Source organism: Heloderma suspectum, chromosome 9 (genome assembly GCF_057233095.1).
Source record: "Heloderma suspectum isolate Gila_16-S chromosome 9, 16-S_ref, whole genome shotgun sequence".
Lineage (NCBI taxonomy): Eukaryota > Metazoa > Chordata > Lepidosauria > Squamata > Helodermatidae > Heloderma > Heloderma suspectum.
This window is the reverse complement of record NC_139466.1, coordinates 14,748,804-14,772,750: the sequence shown is the minus strand read 5'-3', so window position 1 is coordinate 14,772,750 and position 23,947 is coordinate 14,748,804. Positions and strand designations below refer to the sequence as shown.

Below are 23,947 nucleotides of genomic sequence, written 5' to 3'. Positions count from 1 at the left end.
CTGTTCCTGGTTCTGCCATTCCGTGTGTGAAGACATCAATGATGAATTGTTTCACACCACCCTCTCTTCTACCATGTTGTTTACTACTGAGGATGGGACATAGCTCATAGTGGTAGACCAGGTGCTCTGCATGCAGAAGGTTCCAGGTTCAATCCCTGGCATCTCCAGTTTTAAAAAAAAAATCTGGTGGCAGGACCAGGAAAGGCTTTTCTCTGCCGGAGTCCCTGGAGAAATACTGCTAGACAGAGCAGACAACACTGGACTAAATGGACCGACGTTGTTAGTCAGTATAAGGTAGTTTCATTTGTTCAGTGGGAAACTTAGTGCAACCTTGAATATCCATGCCCTCTCCCCTTCTTCTTTCTTGGTTTTCCTACAGGTAAATATCATTCCTATAATTGCAAAATCGGATGCCATCTCCAAGAGTGAGTTGACGAAATTCAAAATTAAGATCACAAGCGAACTTGTCAGCAACGGAGTGCAAATCTATCAGTTTCCTACAGATGATGAATCCGTGGCAGAAATAAATGGGACTATGAATGTAAGCAACCCCCCCCCCAAACAAATCTGGAATGGGGGGCTTTGATGAGCTATTGTACTGAGGCACTGCCCCTTGCAAAACCTACCCCAAAACTGGTGCACTTTCAGCCATGAGGACTAGAAGCTTGCCTTCTACAAAAAAGAAAAGTCTGTACAACCCATTCTGTAGAGATGGTATATGGCTGGGGTTACTAATGCGGTACCCATGGATACCTCTCTTGCGTCCACCAGGCTCCCTGCCCCTCCTGATTTTTATTTTATTTCTTAAGATTTCTTGATTAAGATAATTGGGATGCTGGCATGCTAGAAAGCAAAGTGCTGTCCTCCAGCACCATCTCCTTTTGGGGTTCAGAAGAGTGTTTTTGAGTTTTGGATGTCAGAACCCACAACTGCTTGTACTTAGATTCTTGGGCAAGTTACTTTTCTTTGAGTCTCATCAGTTTGCCTTCTGGGAAATGAGTGCTATGGCAGCCATTTTATGAATGGGCAAGCCCCCCACCCCACCCCATGGCAGCAGCATCCACAACACTCTCTAAAAATTCCAAATGTGCTGATCAGCCCCAAAAGGTTGGGAGGCCCTGGTGTAGGGCACTGTAGAGTCCTTTAAGCACTACCCTATGCGTAAAAAAGCAGAGTCGCACCATATGCACTCAAGACCCTAACCAGTAAGTACAAGAAATCTTTTGATGTCTCTCTTTGGCTGGAGGTTTTGATGCTGGCTGGGGAATGCTGGGAGCTGTAGGACTTCTTTCTGTCTAAACAGGAATAGGATTGCGCTCTTTGTCAGTATAATCTGTTGAATAATGTGTTGGCGTGAGACCTGCATTCAGGTTTCATATCACCCATGAAACTCGTTGAGTAGCAAGTTGGTGACTCTGTAAAACTGTGCGAATTAAACGCTGAAACATTCCCCCCTTCCGTTACTTCTTCAGCGAAGCCTGATTCCCACCCCCCTCTCGATCCTCCTGGTTGGCCAACTGTCAGCTCTTCTTTGCTGCTGGGGTAATTATGAGGTTCAGGTGGCACCAGGCTCAGAGAGCCCATGTCCTTTGAGCCCAGTCCTCTTGCATGGCCTTCCCTGTTCCTATGGGCGAGGACTAGTGCCTGCAAGTCACTCTCTTCTACCATGGATTGCGCACCATTTGGTGTGGGGAGGTAAGGAGGCTCATTCCCATCTCTTGCTATTTTTCACCAGCTATATACAAGGAATCCTTTTAATTTACCTGATTCCCTCCCCCTGCTCCCGCCATTTTGGCACACTCCTCCTCCACATGCAGCCCTCTACTTCCAATTTATAATTGAAATGCAAAGGGTAGGCAGAGAGGCATATTGCATTAAGAATTGTAAAGTGCTCTGCAGTCCTGCCTACACGTTCTCACTGGAATGGCATAGAAATGGTTTAATTATAATAGTTATGTATATCTGCAGTATTATTGTTACAATGCTGTCTGGGGCAGGTATGCAGCCAAGCACAACATTCAGCCTTGTAGATAATGTTCCGTAAAGGTACTCCTGTAAGAAAGGGTCCCCCACCCTACCCCATCACTAACACACCCTCTCCTCCTTTCTCAATACAGCTTTTTGAAAGGAGTTGTTTTCTGGCAATCATCTTTGGTTCTTACTGCGGAGTGCTGTAAGAAATACATTTCCCATTCGTTTCCTGTAGGATGGAGGCATGTGCCGTTTCTCATGGCTGGGGAGGCGTGCTATTTCTGTGCCTTGGCACTTTTCTTTTCCCAAACCTAGAAATGGGATCCATGGGGGTATTTTGTGTGTGTATTAAAAATTATTTTAAGACGGAAGAGCAAAAGGTCATGTATAAAACATTCAGGGTTGTTTTTAACATAAATACACATTTGGCCATACATGGAAAGATCCATTGTTTCTTTGTGGTTGGGCTGAGCTGGGCTGACATTGCTGTTGGCACGACCACATCAAAACCTCCAGCCAAAGAGAGACATCAAAAGATTTCCTGTGCTTACTGGTTAGGGAGTTGGGTGTATATGGTGTGGCTCTGCTTTATTACTTGACAGGTGCTCCTCTAATTTTGTAATCCAGTGGTGTTGCACCTCAGCCCCGAGGGCTAAATCTGGCTTCCTGGGATGTCAATCTGACCCTCTGGGGTTCCACAGAAGCCACCGCCCCCTTCCCCATGTCACCAGTGTTCCTGCTTTTCCTCCCCCCCGCCCAATCATTCAGTAGTTTTCCAACTCCTGTGTGTGTTTTTTCTCCAGTGTAAAAGATTGAAATCTCTCTCCTGAGGCTTAGTTACTATATAAGAGCTGGAGGGAGCAATCCCATTGGGTTAGGTGGCTGCCTCTGAACTCAGAGGCAACCGCCTATCCAATGCACGGCGGAGGAGCGTGGAAGGGATCCTCTCCTCTGCACTCCAGCCGCCCTGCATTCGTGGCTAGACGGCCAATTTTGGCTGTAGAGCTGCGGGACTTTGGAGCGCAAGGTCGGGAGGGCGGACAATGCGTAGGAAGTGTCATACCGGCACTTCCACACTCCCCACCCTCTTTTCCCCTGCTCTGTGCTGCTCTTACAAGCACAGAGCCCAGGGGCGATCTGCTCTAACTATGAGGCAGAAGGGAAGGGGGCAGGCAGGTGGTTCTCCAGGAACCGACCAATCCTATGGCCATCTAGCCACCGTCTAGCAGCCATAGGATTGCGCCCAGAGCTAACATATGCTGGTATTTTTGGTATTTTGGCCTTTGGCAAAACAGCAGCAACAACAATAATAAAACAAATTCAAACAGACAACCCCAAATGTTCTATATATATTATTTATATAGTGCCATCAGTGTGCATGACAGCTTACAAAACACTACAACAGGGGTGCAGGACCTCCAGCCTGCCTGGGGTCCCAATTCAGCCATCCAGAGTCCCCCCAATGGCCCTCCCCCTTTCCCCCAATTGTTTGGCAGCTTCCTGGCTTTGTGCGGTTTTTTCCCCCATTCTAAAAGGTTGAAATGCCTCGCCTTAGTTCCTGGCGGTAAGAGCTTTAAGCTATAATGTACTGGCATTTTTGCCCTCGCTCTTTTTGCCTTTGGCCCCACCCACCACTAGAATGCGGCCCCCGAAGACTTCTCTGAAATTGAACTTGGCCTAATGACTAAGAGATTGAGTGATGAATCTAGAAGCACTGGTCTGAATCTTGCCTCTGCCATGAACTTCTTGTTCATCCTCTCTCTCTCTCTCTCTGAGCCTTAATGCCACCCTCCCTACCAACTGTAAAAGAGGGATATCACTGACCTCTTTCGCAGCTGGCATTGATATGAGAAATAAAACATGATGATATATCTGAAGTGCTTTGAAAAACTCTAAAAAGCACTATATAAATGGCTCATTAGTAGAGCGTATGGGCTGGATCCAGCCCTCGTTGTGATATTGCTTGGCTCCTGCCCCCTCTTTATGATAGATTGGGAGGGAAATATCATTTTTTGTGAGTGTAAACATTATTTTAAGTGAAAGAACAAAGGGCAATCAGAAAAACCCATCTTTTCTGCAAAACCTTTGGCACAACATTTACTCTCTACATCCTACTGCAACTAAACCAAAGTATATTCAGCAGAAAAAAAATGGCAAATTCTTCCCATTTATGCTTGCCTCTATTTCCATAGCCTTCCTCTGCTTTCTCCCTCTGTGTCAAATTTTACTGTGTATGCCCCTCGGGACAGAATCATATCCTCTAGTCCAGGGGTGTTGAACCAGTTTCAGCCTGAGGGTGAAATTCCATTTGTGAGAAACTCTCAAAGGCCGCATTCCATTGGTGGGCTGGGCCAAAGGCAAAAGGGGCAAGGTAAAAATATGCTTAGCATCACTGATGCAATGAATATGGACTTGAGCATGCTCCGGGAGAGAGCGCAGGACAGGAAGGCCTGGCGTGCTATGGTCCATGGGGTCACGAAGAGTCGGACACGACTGAATGACTGAACAACAAAAAATATGCTGGTAAAAATACCAGCATAACTTAGTTTACAGCTCTTACTGCCAGAAACTAAGCCTTAGGAGAGGCATAAGCTATAAAACATTTTGGGTTGTGTGTTTTAATTGACTTTGTTGTTGTTGTTGTTCCAAATCCAACATGGGGAGGGCTTCTGGGTGCTGGGAAGGATCACAGTGTGGTGCCTCTTGGCCATTTTTGCCTTATATATATATATATTGTAAAATGCTTTAAACATTTAGGAAGAGTGCTATACAAATGCTGCTTAGGATTATTATTTGAAAGCTCTTTCTCTTTCTCTCTTCTGCTTTTCTCTCTTTTGCTGTGTTTTAGGCCCACTTGCCCTTTGCCGTGATTGGCAGCACAGAGGAAGCCAAGATAGGAAACAAAATGATGAAGGCTCGCCAGTATCCCTGGGGGACGGTGCAGGGTGAGTGATGGTGCTGGCTATGGCGACTGTTCCCACCCAGAGTTGGTGTGACCTCCTGGGTGAGCAGGGTCGCAATTCATAGCCCCTTGTTCCCTGCCGTATTAGCTAGGCCTCGCCCTGTAGAGCAGACTTCCCCAACTTGGATCCCTCCAGTTGTGTTGGACTGAACTGTCATAATTCCCATCCGTTGGAATTATGGGAGTTGCACATCTGGAGGGTGCCAGATTGGGAAAGTCTGCCGTAGGGACAGAAAAGATACAGCCAGGACTTCCATGAAAACTGAAAGCTGCCATTGGCCATGATTCCTTGTGAGTGCAGAGTGGCATTATTTTATCCCCAGGGCAATTCTGTGGTGAAAATCCTATATACTTTGCATTGGAAGTTAGTGTGGAAACCCCGTTAAATTTTAGACAGGAACAAGTGCCAAGAAGGACTGCTATAGTGTGTCACTTCAATCTTTATTTTTACGGCTAACCCTGGAAATAATTTTCACTAGCAGGGCTCGGGCCTAGCACGTTAGAACACGCCTTTCCCTAGCCACTGTAACTGCAGCCAGGCCCCACATATCTGGTATTGGTGAGAAACTACCCCGGCCAGAAGATAGCTTGAGACCCAGCACCCAGTGAGCTACAAGGAACTGTGTGTGCTTAGGCTTCAGAGCCATCTTCTGGCACAGAAGCAAATAGGGAATGCACACTGTTAGCCTCTGTGATTGGCCGTCAGAACACGGTCATTTGATTGGTCAAGTACTATGAGGCCACTTGATTGGCAAAGCACTGTATAAATACTGGATAGCTGGCCTTCGTTCCTTGCCTGATTACACAGCAAAGTATTGTGCCTGCTCTGCTGAGGCCCAGCATAGCAGGCTCAGCCCAAACTCCTGCGTCCAGCTTGAGTGGTTGCTCTAGTAAACCTGGCCCAGGGGACATCTGCACCAGACACAGTTCTGGGTATATCTAACCTGATTCTGACTATCATTGCCACAAGAAAAAGTTGAGGCTTGATCCTTGAACCCCAAATATTTGGGAACCATTGCCAGTGTTTAAATTCTGCTTTCCTTGAGTCAAGCTATTTTACAAGGTGCTTGTTAGCGTACATGTTAAGCCTTTATAAAAATTATGGAGAAAACCTGTAACAAATACTGCTAGAAATAAGTGCCAGAAAGAGTTGAACCAGGAGGTTCCTTTTCTGGGATTCATGGGGTGGACTTTTCTAGAGTAATAATTGAAATATGTCCAGGAATGTTCTGCAATATTATGGCCATTGCATAATATACCCTTCCCATCCCCTCTACCTTCCTGCCTTTGTTGTCTTTCTGTGTCTTCTCCCTGTTTCTTGTGTGCTTTTTATAGTAGAGACTTCTCCTTACCGTGTTTTTTTTCCCAAGTTTACTAAGGGGAGGTGACCTAGTTTGCATGACATGGTAAGCCACCATGGGTTAATCCACTGACGGGGGCTCTGTGTTGTGTATCAGCCGCCATTTTACACATGCAAGCCGTGGCGGGGTGCCACAGCTTGTTGTACGAGCTTGATGATGGTGGGTTGGCATGATTAACAAACCACCCGCAACCCTTGCGCTGTTTTTGTCATGATGTGTGAAAAGTCCCAGTATAACCTTGTGTAGAGCTGTCTGCATTCAAGTGGGCATTGGTTGTCTCCTTGTTTTTGCCACATGAACCCTGACAGTGGAAAATGAAGCACACTGTGACTTTGTAAAGCTCAGAGAAATGTTGATCCGTGTCAACATGGAGGATCTCCGCGAACAGACACACACACGCCATTACGAGCTGTACCGGCGATGTAAACTGGAGGAAATGGGATTTAAGGACACCGATCCAGATAGCAAGCCATTCAGGTATTAAATATGGGTTGGAAAGACATGGCTGGAAAGGAACACATCTTGACGTAGAACAAGGGTGCTGGACCTCTTTCAGCCTGAGTTCCAAACTCTTGGGAGCCAGGAGAGGAATTTTAACTTTTTAGATTGGGGAAAAACTGCACAAAAGCCAGGAAAACACCACAAGATCAGTGGTCTGGGAAAAGGGGGTGGGGCCATGGCTGTCTGGGGAACGCAGGCGAGCTGAATTTGGCCCATGAGACTGAGGTTCTGCACCCCTCTTGTAGAAAGTAATAACAGAAAAACACCAGCAGCACTTGGTTAAATGGCCATGAAACAGTGTAATCCACTGGAGTTTGAGCTTTTTGAAGTGGTAAGTGTCTGAACACATGTCCTGTGCAGAATTTTGACTTCCACAGAAACTGACGTGTGTGTGTGTGTGTGTGTGTGTAATATCTAAGTTTGTAGTCCTTGAGGTTTAAGTGGAGTGTTTGGAGACATATATGGACAGTGTGTGGAAAAAAGTTCAAAATCTTCAATACCATGAACTTATCCTTGCCCTCCACAGCTCTTGGTCCCTCAGCATTCCTACTTTCTTTATTCTTTCATCTACATAAACCTCAGTTGTTTGTAAAACAAAAATTTAAAAATCTCCAAATGGTTTGAGTCTCCAGATCATAGAAGCAGAATAAATTACACATGCTAAACACACATTGACTTAATTCATTTTCCTTTTTGAACACAGAATGAGAGTTTCCCTCACAAGAGATTTGATCTCTCTCTCTCTCTCTCTCTGTCTATCTTATTTATATATAGATACCAACCTCAGCTTACCCATGCTTTAGATTTCAGTTTTTCTCTTCAACCTTAAGGTCTAGAAACTTGCAACATTTATTTTTAATGAAAATCCAGGTTCCATACAAACTACTAGTTAGATATCCTGTTTCACACAGTTTAGCATAATCATGGCAATGTAGATTTATAGACTCTCAAGACATTAGTAGGTTTTTTACTGCATGCACTGAATTGCAAGCAAAATTTGATCCACTGATTTCTCCCCCACTCCCTTCCCTTTTATCTCTCCCCATTGAATTGTTGTTTTGTCACCCCTCTCTCACTCTAGTTTACAAGAAACATACGAGGCCAAACGGAATGAGTTCCTGGGAGAGCTGCAGAAAAAGGAAGAGGAGATGCGCCAAATGTTTGTCCAGAGAGTCAAAGAGAAAGAAGCAGAGCTGAAAGAGGCTGAAAAAGAGGTGAATGTGATAGCTGTTTTTCTGTTGTGTTCTCAGATTTTGGCTTAAACTATGTGTTGTTCAGGTTAAAGGTTACAGAGAGATGTATGTCTTCATGGTTATTTTTCATTCAAGGCTAACTAGTGCAGAATCTCTCTTTATAAACTAGCATTTACATTTGTGAGTTCACTTCAGCACAGCAAGCTTACTTTGTTTAAAACTAACAACTGAAAGCTCTTCAGCATAATGAGCATCAGGTATTTTGGGAATCTCCCCAGGCAAGGGACGCAGGGGCAGTCTCCTAGAAGACTATCACCTCGGTCACCGCAACAAACAACCTAGGGTTTGTTAACTGTGAGTTGTGTGGGAGCACTTGGGAGCTCACCCACTTCTGGTGCACTAAACAACCCAGGGATGCTCCATAATGTGTGAACCCAGAATTCTGGAGTGTTGAGGGAGAAACAACCCCGAGCTTGAACCCATGGTTTGTTCTTGAGTTAAAACTGGGTTGTTGTTTTTCTCAACACTCCAGAGTTCCAGGTTCTCATGTCATGGAGAACAACCCAGAGATGGAGTGTCCCTGGGATGTTTAGTGCAGCAGAAACTGTTGAGCAGTTGGGAGCCAGCTTGCTCCTGCACACTCCCAAACAAACCATGGTTTGTTAACCATGGGTTGTTCGTTGCATGCAAACCAGGTCTATCCCTCACTGTCAATATGAGGTGTTGTCAGTGGTCTCTAATTTGCTTTGCACAGAAACAAGCAAGCAAAGGAAGAATCAAGTAGCAGCACTGGTTTATTTATTTGAGGAGACAAAGAATTTCAAGGTGGGGGGGAATCTATCTCCCTTGCACCAGCCTGTTGGGGAAATGGTGCTTCAGAAGGAAGGGAACGTCTGTCCACTCTTGCATTGTCATGATGCACAGGAAGTGTCACCTCCTTTCTCTTAACTATACGCCAGTGGTTTTCAAACTTTCTTTATCCAGGGAACCCTTTTCACACGGTTTTGTTTCTGAGAACACCGGCCCACACTGCAGAGGATTTGGCAGCATATTCTTGGCTGTGCAGTCAATTCACAAAGAGTGCTGGTTGCAGTATTATTGGCCTCGCTGTGCAAACTTGACAGTATATCCTAGATGTTCCCCTGTAGTTGCACATTCCATACAGACTGGTAGTGGTGGGCAAGCTGTCTTTCAAGGAGACTTGTGGCCTGCTCATTAAGGAATCCCAAGTTTTCCCAAAACACAGTCTTGAAAACTGCTGCCTTCTGCCAAGCATATGTTCCTAGCGCTTTGTTCCACTTCTGCATATTGTTGCTCCCGTTTCCAGTTGCACGAGAAATTTGATCGCCTGAAGAAGCTGCATCAGGACGAGAAGAAGAAAGTGGAGGACAAGAAGAAATCCCTGGATGATGAAGTCAATGCGTTTAAGCAGAGGAAGACGGCAGCTGAATTGCTCCAGTCTCAGGCTCAGCAGGCAGGAGGATCGCAAACCCTGAAAAGGGACAAGGAGAGAAAAAAGTAAGTTGGCTTTGCTGGGTGGCATTTTGAGTCATGGTTTTCTCCACCACCACTCTCGCTTTATTACCCTCTGGATGCAAAAGCAGGCTTTTCTTGGTGGGCACCTGAAGTCCTCTGCTGAGGCTGTTTCTTGAGTGCAGGCAACAGCTCTAAACAACTGAGCGAGAGACCACTGTGTTCTCCCTCGAAGGGTTGTTGCAGGTTTGCCAGAAGTCCATTGGTTTTCCCTTCCTATGTTAGAAGCCAGAATTCATGCTGGCAAAAGGTAGACAAGACTGCCTGGGCCAAACCCTGGCATCATTTTCAGAGTGAGTTGTCCTCAGTGTCAGTGCAGTCCTTTTTTTATATAATAATCTTTTATTGTGATTTTAACAAAATAAATCATAAAGAAAGGAAAAGGAAGAAAAACACAAGAACTTACATGCATAGAAATATCAATATTCCATTAAATACAACATTCTAAATAAAAGGCAACCCCCTAAAAAACAGGACATTATGTATAAGCTGCAAGAAAAGCAGACCAAATATCCATAAATGTATCCATTCGTGAGTAGCACCTATGTACCACCCGTTCAAATATTGATAGTATTGTTAGGTCCTCAGTCCATTGCATTATAGGAGGTGAACGTTCAATGCAGTCCCTTATTTTCACTTCTGTGATCAAACTGAACAGGTTGCCACTCTTAAGTGCCAATGTCAGGCATGTATAGGTGTCACCATAGACATGAAGGGACAGAACAGACAAGTAGGGACACAGCGACACTTCTATCTGCTTTCTGAAAGAGCTGTGACCAATGGCAGCATTCAACTTAGTACTGGAGGTTTAATGTCACTTCACTCCAGAGCTTGAATTATGAGGGCGAAGGTTGGAGACCCTTAATGAAATCCACTAGTCCCTCTTCCCCAATTCCCCCCCAATTTTAGCCAAATCAAGACCCTCTGTAATGTTCTAAAATGGTAACTAAGGGGGCCATTACAAAAGATAAAGGGGGTGTGTCTCCTCCCGCTGCCATAATTTGAACATTGTTCATTCTTCTTCTGTTTAAAGCAACGTCCACATGCTGTCCATTAATTGGCCCTCCATAAGGTCTTCTTTTTTTTTAATTCAGTCTTTAAGAAAAAAATTAAAATTAAGATTTTTATTTTCTTCTCCCCCCCCCCTCTTGTTTTTGGTACACCAAAGTGCCTTCCTCTTCCTTAGTTTTCATTTGTATGCTGTTTTTACAGTTAACCCTGCTCTTTGCTGCATGGTGCATGAGAGAACATTGTGCTGGTAAGCTTTGACTAAATGAAATAGCCATTGCAGTAGGAATCCCAAAGGGCACTTTGTGCACCCCCCCCCCCCGCCACCACAACTACTTTGAACCTGCAATCTGGCCCTCTCACATATCTGACACTCCTAGCACGTACACCCTCCAGTTATGCACCTCTGCATAACTCTGCTTTCTCCCCACGTATGGCTCTCCAGCCCTTCCTCCAACATGAACAGCCATAAAGGTTTTCTTAGAAGTTCTTCTCATATGTGCCCAATTACTAGCTCTTTTCCTGGGCCAAGTTCCTTCAGTGGAATAGGTAGCTGAGGTCCGTGACAGGCTTCCTCTTCGAACTGGGGAGGAAGGAGTTAAACAGCCATGGGCCGTGTGGTATTGGATGGAGCCAGTGTCGCTGGCCCTTCTAGTCCTTGTTCCAGGGACGGCGTCAAGGGTAGGCATGGTTGGGCATCTGCCGAGGACCCCATCCCGGTACGGGCACACTGACGGCCCCCCCAGACTTGCTCCTCTACTGCGCCCTTGCAACCTGCTTGTTCGCCTGCCTCTCACTCTGGCCCGGACAACGATGGTGATGAGAAGGAGCAGCAGCTGATGCCGCTGCCTACGTGCTCCCTGACTCTCTCCCAGTCAAGCAAGCAAGTGGTAGCAGTGATGAGCAAGAGGAGGAGGGTCAAGAGTGTCTAGTGACAATGGTGGTGAGAAGGTAGATGCACTGAGGGAGAGAGATACACAGTGAGGAACTTGTTCAAGGGCCCTCTGAAATCTGGAGCTGGCACTTTTCCCCACCACCCCTGGTTTAAAAAATTAGTTGCTGGGCCACGGCAACCTAACATGCCCCCAGTCAATCCACAGGCAAGACTGGTGCATTCCGGGGGTGTTCAGGGTGGCATCTGGTTTGAATCGAAGCTACCTTCGTGCTCATGTTTTTCCCTGTATGGGCCTGATATATAATTGAAATGGGAGTTCTTCTGGGTTGCGGAACAATAAGTCTGCAGAACGAAAGACAGGGATTTGAGAGTGAGGAGAGAAAAACAATGGTTTGCTCTTCAAGGCTTGAATTGTGAAAAATAAGCTCAGACAATGGCAGTGTTTATACGAGGCCCAAGAACATATCCAGGGGTGGAGAGGAGCTGGAGTAAACATCGTGGGCTCTTGTTAGCTCTGGATTGCTTTTGGCAGGCCGCCATATGCAACACTGTGGCATGCTGGTCCATGGCTCCAGTAGGCCCTCTTTTTTATTCCTAAGACAATTTGCAAACATGGCCTTTCTGAATGGGGCATCTGTCCTGGCCCTTGCCAAGCACAGTAACCAAATAACTTGTTCAACAGTTCACAAACACTCCCAGTATTGATGTGGTCTGAGAAGACTTGTGTGGCTTGCCTATTTTTCCGGGTGACAAACCATTTGCATCTAAATGAACAACCCTGCTGCAATCTGCTGAAAACTGAAAGGCTGTATTCGTAGCACTGTGTGTTCAAGCATGTTTAAATAAAATTAAAACCCAAACTAACATTATTTTTCTCCCTCCTGAAAATTAGCAAACCAGGGGTAGGCAACATACAACCCAAAGACTACATGGGAACACCAGGATTCTTTGGTGCTTCAGAGTTTTGTTTTGTTTTTTTAGCATCTCAAGAATCTAAGTTGAAAATATTATTTTTAAAGTTTCTAGTCCCTTTAACAACATGATGTTTATATGTATGAGCTTAATGTCTCAGGCACCAAGAAGGCAGATAAATATTGGTCCAAATTCATTTTTATTAGTTGTTGCTTTCAGCTGTTCAGACCCTCTTCAGACCATTATTTGACATATAAAGTATCCGGTATCACAAATGCAATATGCGCACCTTCAGTGGCCTGGCATTAGCCATGCTTAAGTAAATCATATTCTAACATCCATGGATGCATGTAACATCCATACAAATGACCTTTATGTCTCATGATGGGTTTCCATTGTGCTCCTTGATCCAAAATGTGTTGCCCACCCCTGTTACAAGCCATATTTATCGTATTAACTTACTATTAATCCAGAGAAACATTAATCCTTTTTTTTTTCATTTTCAGTTCAGGTTTCCTGTAGATCCTATCCTTTTGCTCCAGAAACGACCACCCCACATTTTGAGTTAACATGCAGCCCATCCCTGTAGCTGTTTGTCCAACTCCTTCCCAATGTGCCCGCTTGCTCTGTTTTTCCAAATTTTTTAAACACAGAAAGAGGCTGTACTCACTTGACTGTTTTGGCGAAGAACTCTGCAGTCTTTTCTGGGAGCTGATGAGAAGGGCTTTAAGTACTTGTTTGTCTATCTTAGTCCATTGACCAGAAGTTTGCAGGTCTAATGTCCTGTGTTCTATGTCAACATCTCACGAATGCATTGGTGGGTAGGTGGGTGCACGCATGATAAGACCGCATGTTTGCTTACTGATTGCACCGTGATGCCTGAGCCCTGTCGTGGATTCTCTAGTGGAAGCAAAAACGTTTGTGCTTAAAAGGTTCCTTTTTTATTTCTTTGTTTGTTTGAAGAGGTTTCTGAGATTCCTCTTGATGGGAGCTTTTTTGTTCGTTGCATTTATGTTTTTAGCTGCACTTTGACTGTTACAAAACTCTCTATAAAGGCCAAATTCAGTCTTCCCCAACCCCGGCGCCCTCCAGATGTGTTGGACTACAACTCCCATCATTCCCAGCCAGCACTATGCTGACTGAGAATGATGAGAGTTGCATTCCAATACATCTGGAGGGTGCTGGGTTGGGGGAAGGTTGGTCTGATGCAAAAACAAGGATGTGAAAGGAGGAGTTGGCAGGGTGGAATATCAGATGACACAGGATGCCTGTCTTTTATGAAGTTCAGGCTATTTGTCCACCTAGCCTAATATTGTGTCCTCTAACCAGCAGCAACTCTCCAAGGCAGAGAAGGTTCTTCCCATCTCTTGCTTCTTTTTTTTAAGTGGAAATGCCGGGGATTGAATCTAGGATCTTCCACATGCAACGTATGTGCTCTGCTACTGAACCATGGTCCCTTCCCAAGGGATGGTCCCTTCCCAAGGGATGGTCTCTTCTGGATAGGCCTTCAGTTCATGACTTTTGGATTGCTGTCACTCTTTTGTTCCGACTGGTGCAGTGTGCAGATAAAGATGCTCCTGCTCCTGTTGAATACTTGCTCTGATTCAACGGGCCCTTGCGAGCATAGGGCCTCCGGGGTCCACATACACAGCCCCCGCCCCTTGCACAAGAACTTCCTGAATCACTTTGTTAGAGCAGTGAGCTCCATATTTGCAAAGGGATGCATATGTAGAGCTCCTCCTTCCATCCTGGTGAAAGGGGAAGCCTGTGCTGAAGCTCCGTGCACATGTTGAAGCACCTACGGGAATTTTTTTATGGAGGAGCGTGCAGCTACATAAGCCCCCACCAGGCAATCTGCAGTAGTGCAGACACGGGGTCACCTCAGGGAAAGCTATGCCCGATAAGCAGCCTTAATCCTAAACATATTTCCTAAGAAGTAAATCCCGCTCACCTCAGCGGGATTTAACTTCTTAAATTCCATGTTTAAGATTGCACGGTTCCTTTACTTGAACAGAATTCCCCAAGTTTTCTTTCATTGGGACATAGGATGCTTAAGATTGCACGGTTCCTTTACTTGAACAGAATTCCCCAAGTTTTCTTTCACTGGGACATAGGGTGCTGCATTATCCCAGGTCAGACCATTGATCCATCTAGCCCGGTACCGTCCACATTGACTGACAGTGGCTCTCCAGAGTTTCGGGCAGGATTCCTGTCTAGCCCTATCTGGAGATGCCAGGGATTAAACCTCGGTCTTTTGGCACATCAAGCATGTGCTCTATTACTGAGCCGAGTATGCTTTGGATCTGCAGCTAGGTAGACATATCCTAAACCTTTTCAGTGGCAGAGAGGCCCTTCTGATTTCAGTAGGGCTTGCTTTGAAGTTGTTACTGCAGGATTATCCCCTTAAGGGCACAAACCTATGGTTTCTGCCCTCCACCCTTATCCAGCGCAGATCAGGAGGAGCGACGGGGGTGACCTTTGCCTCCCCGTCCTCCTGCCCTGCATTTTTCTTAGATGGGCTTTTCAGCATTTCAGAGGGGGAGGGAAGGAAGTGGGAGAGGCCTCAGGATAGCTCATCACCTGGCCTCTCCTCCTCCCTTCCTGCCCACCGAAACACGCCCTTTAACCCCTCTCTGAGGCCGCTTTTCCCCCTCTCTGGGGTTGTGTTCCCAACCTTGGAGAGCCAGCCGGCGTGGTTCTTTCCATGCCAGCTGTGAGGGGGAGGGGGTGGAGCACAGATTCCCCCCTCTGAGGTGGGAGCACCGTCTCTGACCTCAGATCTGGGAGCCTGAAATATCCTATGTCCTCACAGATGCTGCCTAGGGCCCATAGGATTGCTCCCCCCATCTGATTAAATTCCAGTATTTCACCTTGAAGTATTAAAGTTCAGCTGTGTTTTAAAAATTTGACCCCTTGTTACTGGGCTTTTAAAAAAATATTAAGTATAACTGATTTGAAAAGTGGTAAGTATTTTTCCATCCCAAAGGTGGAAAGGAGCAATACATTTGAATTTTTAAAATATCTTTCATTTTTACTCAACTTGGAAAGTTTTTATCTTTATACTGAAAAGCTTTGTTTAGAGGCCTCACCTTTTGGACAAAGGAAGCAAAAATCTTTTTTTTTGTTTGTTTTTTAGAATGTTTTTTTTTTTACTTTGATTTGAAAATAATGCGAACATTTTTAAATGACAGGCTTTTTAAAGTGTATGATCAATGATGGTAAAATAACAAAACTTGTCAAGTTTAAAGTTGAAATATATAGCAGAATGAAACCAACTTTCATAAATAACTTTCATAAACAACTTTCAAATAACTATGGCCATATTTACATGAGAATTAAACTGGCTTTATATTCATTATCCCTCCCCAAAGTATCCTGGAAACTGCAGTTTCATATAGAATAGAAGCGGGACTGCGGATCTCTAACAAAAGAGTTCTCAGCACTCTCGCAAAGCTACATTTGCCCTCATTCTTTGGGGAGCCTAGGACAGCTACAGTGCATATGTACTTGGAAATATCCTATTGAGTTCAGCGGGGCTTACTCCCATGTAAAATATGCATAGGATTGCAGACTTAGGGTGCAATCCTATGCACATTTAGAGAGAGAAAAGTCCTACAACTCCCAGCATGGGATTGTAGGACATTTTCACTCTGAACATGCTTAGGATTGCACCTTTAAAGTGGTATAAAACTGATTTAAGTTTGTAGTGTGGATGTGCCTTGTACATGTTACCTTGTACATACAAAGAGAGCAAGTAGGTTCTCCAGATTTTGTAGTATCCCAACTCTTGGCCACCTGGCAGTGTTGCTATCAGGATGGACTTTGGGGCGGAAGTGCATGGCCCCACTCAGCAGAAGGGTCCCAAAACACAGCTAGGGTTGGCTTACCTTATTTTTAAATAAATGAAGTAATACACATTTCCATCTAAAGAGGAGGGCCCCCGTAAAACCTCTATGGCAAGAGTCTAACAAGACCTAACTGCACCACTGCCACTAGGAGTTATTTGAATTGTTAAGTTAATGTTCTCTTTCACCAAACTAAATTGTGCCCCTGTAGCAGTCAACCTTGTCATGGAATTCAATATGCTTGTAATATAAGGAGTTCAGATGAAACGATCTATTGGTCTTTTAAAAAATCTTTGAATCTTTTCATTTAAAATCCATAGTTTAATATTCGGGGAACACCCTTGACAGGAACGAAGGAGAAGTCAACTCTCATATCACAAGGCAGGGGTTGCCAGTTGGTGGTGTGTAGGCCATACCCAACCCCTAAAGCAATTTTACCTGCCCCCTGGCCCGCCCCTGGAGTCCTAAATGTTCATTAAGGTGTAATATTTTTTTTAAAAGGTCCACGCTTTCACTAGTATGAGAAAGGAAATTGTTTCTCAAAGGTGTGTGAGAGAGTGACCTGGTTCGCACATAATGCTTAACTCATGGTTTATTTAATGCACGGGCTGTTGAATTCTGGGTTGTTGTGATGTGTGAATGCAGCCATGCTAACAAATCATGGTTTGTTAACCATGAACAACCCAGAATGAGATCCCATGGTTTGTTGTTGGGTTAAGCCATAGGTTGTTTACCCCCTAAACAACCCAGTGGTCTGGGTTTGGACGTCACACTCAACAACCTATGAAGGAGCAGGTTGCAGAGTAAAAGCAGAAGTGGCAGGCACATGAGAGGCATTGCTCCCGCTGTCTCCCACTTGTCCCCAACAGCCTGTGCTTTGTTTAACCCATGGGCTGTTGTTACATGTGAACAGGGTCAATGAGTTCCCACTCTAGTTTTTCATCAGTCTTTTGGACTTAGTGTGCAATACCCCTGGCTGTGCCTGAGCACATAAGCACCACAGCTGAGAAGCTTTTTCTACTCAGTAGAATCTTAATGACCACTTAAGATAGGCTGAGTTTCTTCTGCAGCAAAATCCCCTTCTGTCTTGTGGCCTACTCTCTGGCAAACACCCCCCCCCCCAATGTTGTCAGTTATATCTGAGTCAAACTGTTAAAGCAACAGGTGCCTTGGGTTATATCCCCCCCCCCATACTTGCACAACTCGGTTATTCTTAATAGGATTCTAGACAAACAAGTCAATTTAGAATGAGTTAGTCTTGAATTGCAAAGTACTTTCTAGAAGTGGAATCACTGCACTGAAATTGTTCTGAACTGCTACGCTCCCCTGCCCCCTGTGTATTGGCATGTACATCTCTGTGTTGCCTTGTTATAGTCTATATTTTTGATGGGAAAGCTTTTTTAAAGAAATAAACTTCTTTCAGACAATAATTCTGGTTAATCCTTTGTTTCTGTTTCTTTTTTTTTTGCCCTTCTTTTACAGTAACCCATGGCTGTGTACTGAGTAATTTCCCTTGAGTACACGGGGCTCGAATTGGACCTTCACTTATTTAATACGCTTCCGTTCAGCCATGGCCTTCTCATGATGCTTCCACCAATGATAAATCTAGATTCATATTCTTCATAATCAGTATCTGATTTTCCTTTAAATTATTTTTTGGCTGTATAATGGTGTGTGCCTTGTAAACCGTGTAAAGGAACAGTACTGGGGGAGCAGGAGGGGTTGCACACTGTGGAATGCCTTTAGGATACCATCCTAGGCCAGCCTTGTAAATAAGCCCACAAAAGTTTCTTGCTTGCAAAAACTTTTACTAGCCTGCTGGAACCTGGCAGAGGAGTAGGGACAGGGAACTCCAGCCTTTCCTCCAGTAGCTCACTGTTGAGAGGTGGGGGGCTTTCCTCCACAGGCAGCCTGCTTAGTTTCTATGCTGGGTGCAGAGGAGGGAATGAAGCACTCTGTCCCTTCTCTGCCAGCCCACTCACTCGCCTGCCTGTAATTCCTTGTTGCCCACAGCTACCAGGGAGTACTTAAATACAGGCTTGTCCTAGGCTCAGTTGTGCAGCAGTGGTGAATTCCCTACAAACAATTTCCTCCAGGTAAAGAAAGGGTGGAACTAGAAAGTTGGGCAGCTTTCCCCAACCTGACTCCCTCCTGATGTATTGGACTACAACTCCCATAATTCCCAGCCAGCATGGCTGAAGTAGGGTCAGCCTGCTGCCGCATGAATCTTTTGAGTCCAGTCTCCAGGGGACCCCACCATCAGAGGCTAGGCAAGTGACAACCAGGGAAAGGGCCTTTTTGGTTGTGCCCCCCTCACCCTGATATATTTGTAATGCTCTGCACAGAAAGGTTTGCCAGGTGCAGAATCTTAACAGTGTTTCAGTGCCAGGTAAATACCTTTTATTTGCCCAGGAACGTTAGATCCGTTAAGCTCTGTTTTTTTAGTGCTATTGGAAGTTTTACCCATTGTAGTGTTTATTTGTATTTTCTTTTGGATTTGTTTTAATTTTTGATTTGTAAGCCACCCTGGATTTTTTTTTTAATGGAAGGGCAAAGTATTAAACTTTTAAAAAACCTAAACAGTGCACTATGATAAATACAGGACTGCTGTTCAAAAGGGCAGCCCTGGGTAAAGTTCTCCTCTTCTGTAGTGTGTAGTAAACCCTTGCACAACATAGGAAGCTACTTTATACCAAGTCAGTTTATTTGTCCATTTGGCCCAGTATCACTTACGCTGACTGACAGCAATTTTCCAGGGTTTCAGGCACAGGTCCATCCCATCACCTACCTCAGATCCTTTTAGCTGGAAATGCCAGGCATTGAACCTGGGACCTTTTGCATGCAAAGCCAACAATCCCTTCCTGATGTCACCTGCTGTGTATTTTTATGCCAGTGATGCAGGCCAGGAAAACTCTTGGCAGGATGATGTCGGGACATGGGGCGAGTTTTGTTACATGTTAGGGTGGGAGGAAACGCCCATCATGGGACTCCTTTTCTGTCTAAACATGCATAGGATTGCACCCTAAATAGTTGAATCTTAAGAAAGAAAATAATAATCAGGAGGGGCAGGGAGGCTGGTAGGCACCAACAGAAGCATCCACGAGTACATTGGCGCCCCCAGGCATTATGTTGGAGCCCCCTGCTCTATGATCATGTGAAGGTCCTGGCTTACATGAGATATCTTCTAAACAGTGGATGATTTGTGCCACTTCTCCAGCATGCTATTATTATCATTATTATTATCATTACCTGCTTCTGGTGAATGTGTGAACAGAGGTTTAAGGGAGAAGAGGGAAGAGGCAGACAACTTAAGACCTGGTCCTGGGCAGATCCCCTTAAAATTATTATTTTTCAAACTTTTCCCTTCAGTGAATAAAATGTCAGCTCTTAGTTGCCAGTATGTTTTTTTAATGTTTACCTTTTTTTACTGGCAAAAAGACCGTGCTCGTTGTGACTGGGGGATTGTTTTTGTCCTGTTTTAGAAGAAAACACCACTACCTTAGTTAAATGTTGGAGTGGTGAGAGTAGCTGACTAACCATATGTTACATTGGATTCTGTTTTTATGTACGGTAATGAATAATGATTATATACTTTTTTCCTTGATTCTTTGCTGATCAGACCACTTGGAAAAACAGATATACTGGAACTTCAAGTGGTTAGCTCACTCTGGTGTGTTCCTCAGCAGATAGGTATTCAGATAAACAAGAGTGTTGTTCACAAGCAAGTTCAGTTTAGACCAGGTTTCTAACAAGTAAGCATTCTAGTGCATTTCTTTATTGATTTGGAAATAGCCTCTTGGAATATATTTTTTTAAACAAATAAAAAAATTTTCCTATCTCAACTGGCCAGTCATAGGAGTTGCAGAAGGCTCTTTATCCCTAAACCAGTTGTGGATTCAAAGTCTCTTTGGGGGAAAAATATGTTCCCGATTCACCAAATATTTAATGAGGTTTTAAAAGCAACAAGAGGAAGGGTGTAATTCTGACAAAAGTTTCAAAACTAGGTGTTAATGCCTCTTATTGGTGGTTCAGCTGGATGGATGGAAGGCTCAAATTCTAGAGCACCTTTAATAATATCGATGGGTCCCCTGGTTTGTTACCAAAAGAGATCACCTTTAGCCAAAGGTGGGTTTGTCAGGAGGTGAGGCAGCCTCGTTCCACCGTAGATGTTGGCAGGCAGATCTGATCTATGGGTCGCAACCCATTAGGATGTTCACCCCTACTAGCCCCACTGAAATGAATAAGAGCTGCATCCATTTATGTTGCATTTTTATTCTTTCCTTCCAAAAGCTCAAGACATGCATACAGGAGTGTGTGTGTGCGTGTGTGTGTGTTCCGTTTTATCTTCACAACAAGCCTGTAAGAGAAGTTAGGCAAAAACCAAAGCCAATAATTCAGAAAGGGGAGGGGGAGTTTTTTTTTTATTCCTTCTATCATGGAACTTGGATGGAACTTCCAACTTCAGGAGCAGTATGCCTCTGAATTCCAGGTGCTGTGGGCAAAAGGGGGTCTGATCCAACAGTGCTGCTCTTGTGTTCTTTCTTACCGTCCTCTGAATGTTTGCACTAATCTGAGGAAAAAAAAAAGAACTGTAATTTTTTAAAATTGTGCTTTCATGGATTTTGTTACAGTATGTTTGCAGCCATAATTCTACAGTAGTATGTATTCCTTTCAAATGCTTAGTGTGTTTGACCTCTCTTGATGCATCAGTGCTGCTCCGCTTGAGGCCCTCATGGGAGCACAAGCACTGATCAATTCATGTCTCCTCTCACTGGATTTGATTGTGTCTTGTGATCTGTTTTCTGCTTTTTCCTTGAATCCCCCCACCCCTGGCTTTTTAATTGATGATCTGTGTTTTTTCTCTTTCCCTCTCTCTTTCCCTCTCTCTTTCTCTCTCTAGTTTTTTCTAATCTGTCTCCACCTGCTGCATTATGTCTGAGGGAGAAGATTTCCACTTGAGGAAACGTATAGGGATTCCCACCCTGCTCGGGAGAGGGAGGGGGAGGAATGAGAAAGTCTTCAGATATATTGGAAAGACTTGGTTTTGTTTATTTTCCCATTTTTCTGATGTGCATGGGGTGTGTTTTAAAGCCAAGGCGTCTTGTGGTTTACGCAACAAGATGGGGAAAATATTGGAACGACAGACATCTGCGTATCAGTTAAAAGGTTCAAGGAGTAACCAAAAGAAGACGGACAAATTGAAGACATAGCCAAACGACATTGAGACAGGTGTTTTGGTTTTTAAAAAATTATTTCCTTCCTCTTTTGCCTCAATATAAATATGATGGGTGTTTTTAAAGTATCTGTGGAAAAATTGTGCTAATTCATTGGTTTGTGTGGATTAAAAAACAAACATGTTTTATGCAATGAACAGCAAACAGAGAAACAAGTGACTTTGCTACCTCTGAGGAATATTTAATTTTAACACTGAAATAAAGGGCAGTGGGGAAAGTATTTTTTCATTGGGATCATAGATAACCTCTACCATTTCAGTAAAAAGTAATCAGCTGGATTGAGTAATATTTCTAATGTAACTGTTAACACACACGCACCCCGGTAAATTTACTGCAGACCAGCGTACCATGGTGACTGAGAATGAGCTGTGATCCAGAAAGCAGACACGCTCTTCTCTCAGATTCAGTTGCCTGCCCTCTCCCAGTCTAGGAATAATCATACTGGCCCATGTTACAGAAATGTTCTAATGATTACCACAATAAAATATGTGAACCGCTTTGAGCACTTGGGGGTGGGGGTGGGGAAGTATTGTATAAAGACTAAGTATTATTACTGTAGTGAATTTAATCCCAAAAATTCAACCCTCCTCAAAATCATTCTGGGTTGCAAAAATGACTTTTCTGTTATCAATATCAAGGTTGTGGAGCAACTTGTCAGTAAGTGGTCATTTGTATCCGAAGTTATCACGCAAGTCACATGTTACTGCCCTCAAAAATGCATTTCCCGACCACTTTGGGAACTCTTTTAGAATGTTCACTGCATGGGGTCTGTTTTCCAGAACTTTGTTCTCCTGTCTCTTCTCTCGCCATCTCTTTTTTTAAACACCCTTTTTGTTTCTTTACAAACAAGAATTGTGATTTGACAGCTGCACTCAGTATCTATTTACATGACCCACATGAAAGAACCAGCACTGTTGAGCTTGATACCTTTCTAATGTTGTCAATTTTCAATAAAAAGTGGCCCTCCCAAAAGTTGGTGTTCCCTTGTGTTTATTTGTTTCTGCAGTCTCTTGAATAAATTGTGTACGCTAATTTGCCTTGTCACTCTTTTGTTCTATATCATTACACGGTACTTCTTCAACATGCATACAGTCAAATGACATATCAATCCACATTGAGTATTTGGGTTGTAATCTTTAATTGATTGGCCAGAATAGTTGACTACCCCCCCCTTTTTTTAATGGACTAAAAAGGCATCCTAGTTAAGCTGGCAACATATATATAGTTTGTAATAGACATATAAAAACTGTAGGTTACAGGCACTATTTTAGAAGAAGCATTCCCTCCCTCTACTCATGCAGGAGGGACTCTAAAGGTGCAATCCTATGCATGTTTAGACAGAAAAAAAGACCCACAACTCCCAGCATGCCCCAGTCATGGCTGGCTCTGGAATGCTGGGAGTTGTAGGAATTTTTCTATCTAAACATGCATAGGATTGCACCCTAAGTCTATGATTACTGCAACATATACAGTCAGGGCCAGAAATATTGGAACAAGGATAACTGTTTTGGCACTTATCCTGACTGTACATTAAAAACAATGTCATTTTTCCCTTCACACTATTTTAGTAATTGCAAAGTACATGCAGATTTAAGTGATCACACATTTTAAAACACACTGTTCAACTTGCAGTGCAATCTTAAGTACAAACTAGCCATTAAAGGTGCAATCCTATGGTTTCTAGACAGCAGCTAGATGGCCATAGGATTGTTCGGTTCCCAGAGAACCGCCTCCCCTCCCTCGCCTCGTAGGTGGCGTGGATCATCCCAACACTCTGCGCTCATGAGAGCAGCACAGAGCGGGGGGGAAGGGGGCATTCCCAGGGGCGGGGAGTGCGGAGGTGCCAGTACGACACTTCCTATGTGACGTCCGGCCTCTCCACCCTGTGCTCCAATGTCGCACAGCTAAAACAGCCAAAATTAACTGTCCAGTCGTGAATGCAGGGCAGCTGGAGCGCAGAGAGGCCGATCCCCTCCACACTCCTCCCACCATGCATTGGATGGGCAGTCGCCTCTATGTTCAGAGGCAGCCACCTATCACCATAGGATTGCTCCCTAAGTCCCATTAATTTTAGTGGGGCTTATTTCTTAAGTAAAAATGTTTAAGATTGAGCTGCAAGACATAATCAGATGACAGCATTAAACATCGTCACAATAAACTATTTGTCCTTTCTACTGTAATAGCATTCTGAAAGGCTGAGCATGGGTTCAGCAAAAAGTTATTTAATTTTGTAGAGAAACACTGTTTCAAACATTGACAGTGGTAAGAGTAACTTGGTCCCAGTCTACCTTGGAGACTGTCTCTTCTGATACCTGCCTCTGTTGTGATGTGAGATCCACGCAGGGCCTCCTATTAATGACACCATCTGTGCATCATGTTCATACATCAAGCGTGCAAAAACCTGTTTTCGGTGGCTGGGTTCCAATTACGGAACGCCTACTACAGCCCCACCAGTGAAGTCCAAACCGCAGCATCTTTCAGAAGCAACATAAGACTGGCCTATGGGGTTCAGGGTTAAGTTGGCATAAGAAG

At 44.2% G+C, this 23,947-nt stretch overlaps 1 protein-coding gene across 6 annotated transcripts in view; it reads left to right on the top strand.

The window, feature by feature from the left end:
- SEPTIN6 (septin 6) overlaps window positions 1-21,632 on the top strand; it is a 60,433-nt gene extending 38,801 nt beyond the window's left edge. For 2 of the 6 annotated variants that reach the window (XM_084813763.1, XM_084813769.1), the window contains exons 5-10: window positions 380-541; window positions 4,820-4,916; window positions 6,603-6,771; window positions 7,877-8,009; window positions 9,316-9,506; window positions 17,664-21,632. In XM_084813763.1, coding sequence (XP_084669889.1) covers window positions 380-541; window positions 4,820-4,916; window positions 6,603-6,771; window positions 7,877-8,009; window positions 9,316-9,506; window positions 17,664-17,688 — 777 coding nt within the window. In that variant the 3' untranslated portion in view covers window positions 17,689-21,632. Of the gene's footprint in view, window positions 1-379; window positions 542-4,819; window positions 4,917-6,602; window positions 6,772-7,876; window positions 8,010-9,315; window positions 9,507-10,733; window positions 10,780-12,842; window positions 17,614-17,663 lie in introns of those variants that run through there. The other 4 variants (XM_084813768.1, XM_084813767.1, XM_084813765.1 and 1 more) reach the window with 4 other exon arrangements.
- The last annotated feature ends 2,315 nt before the right edge of the window (window positions 21,633-23,947 follow it).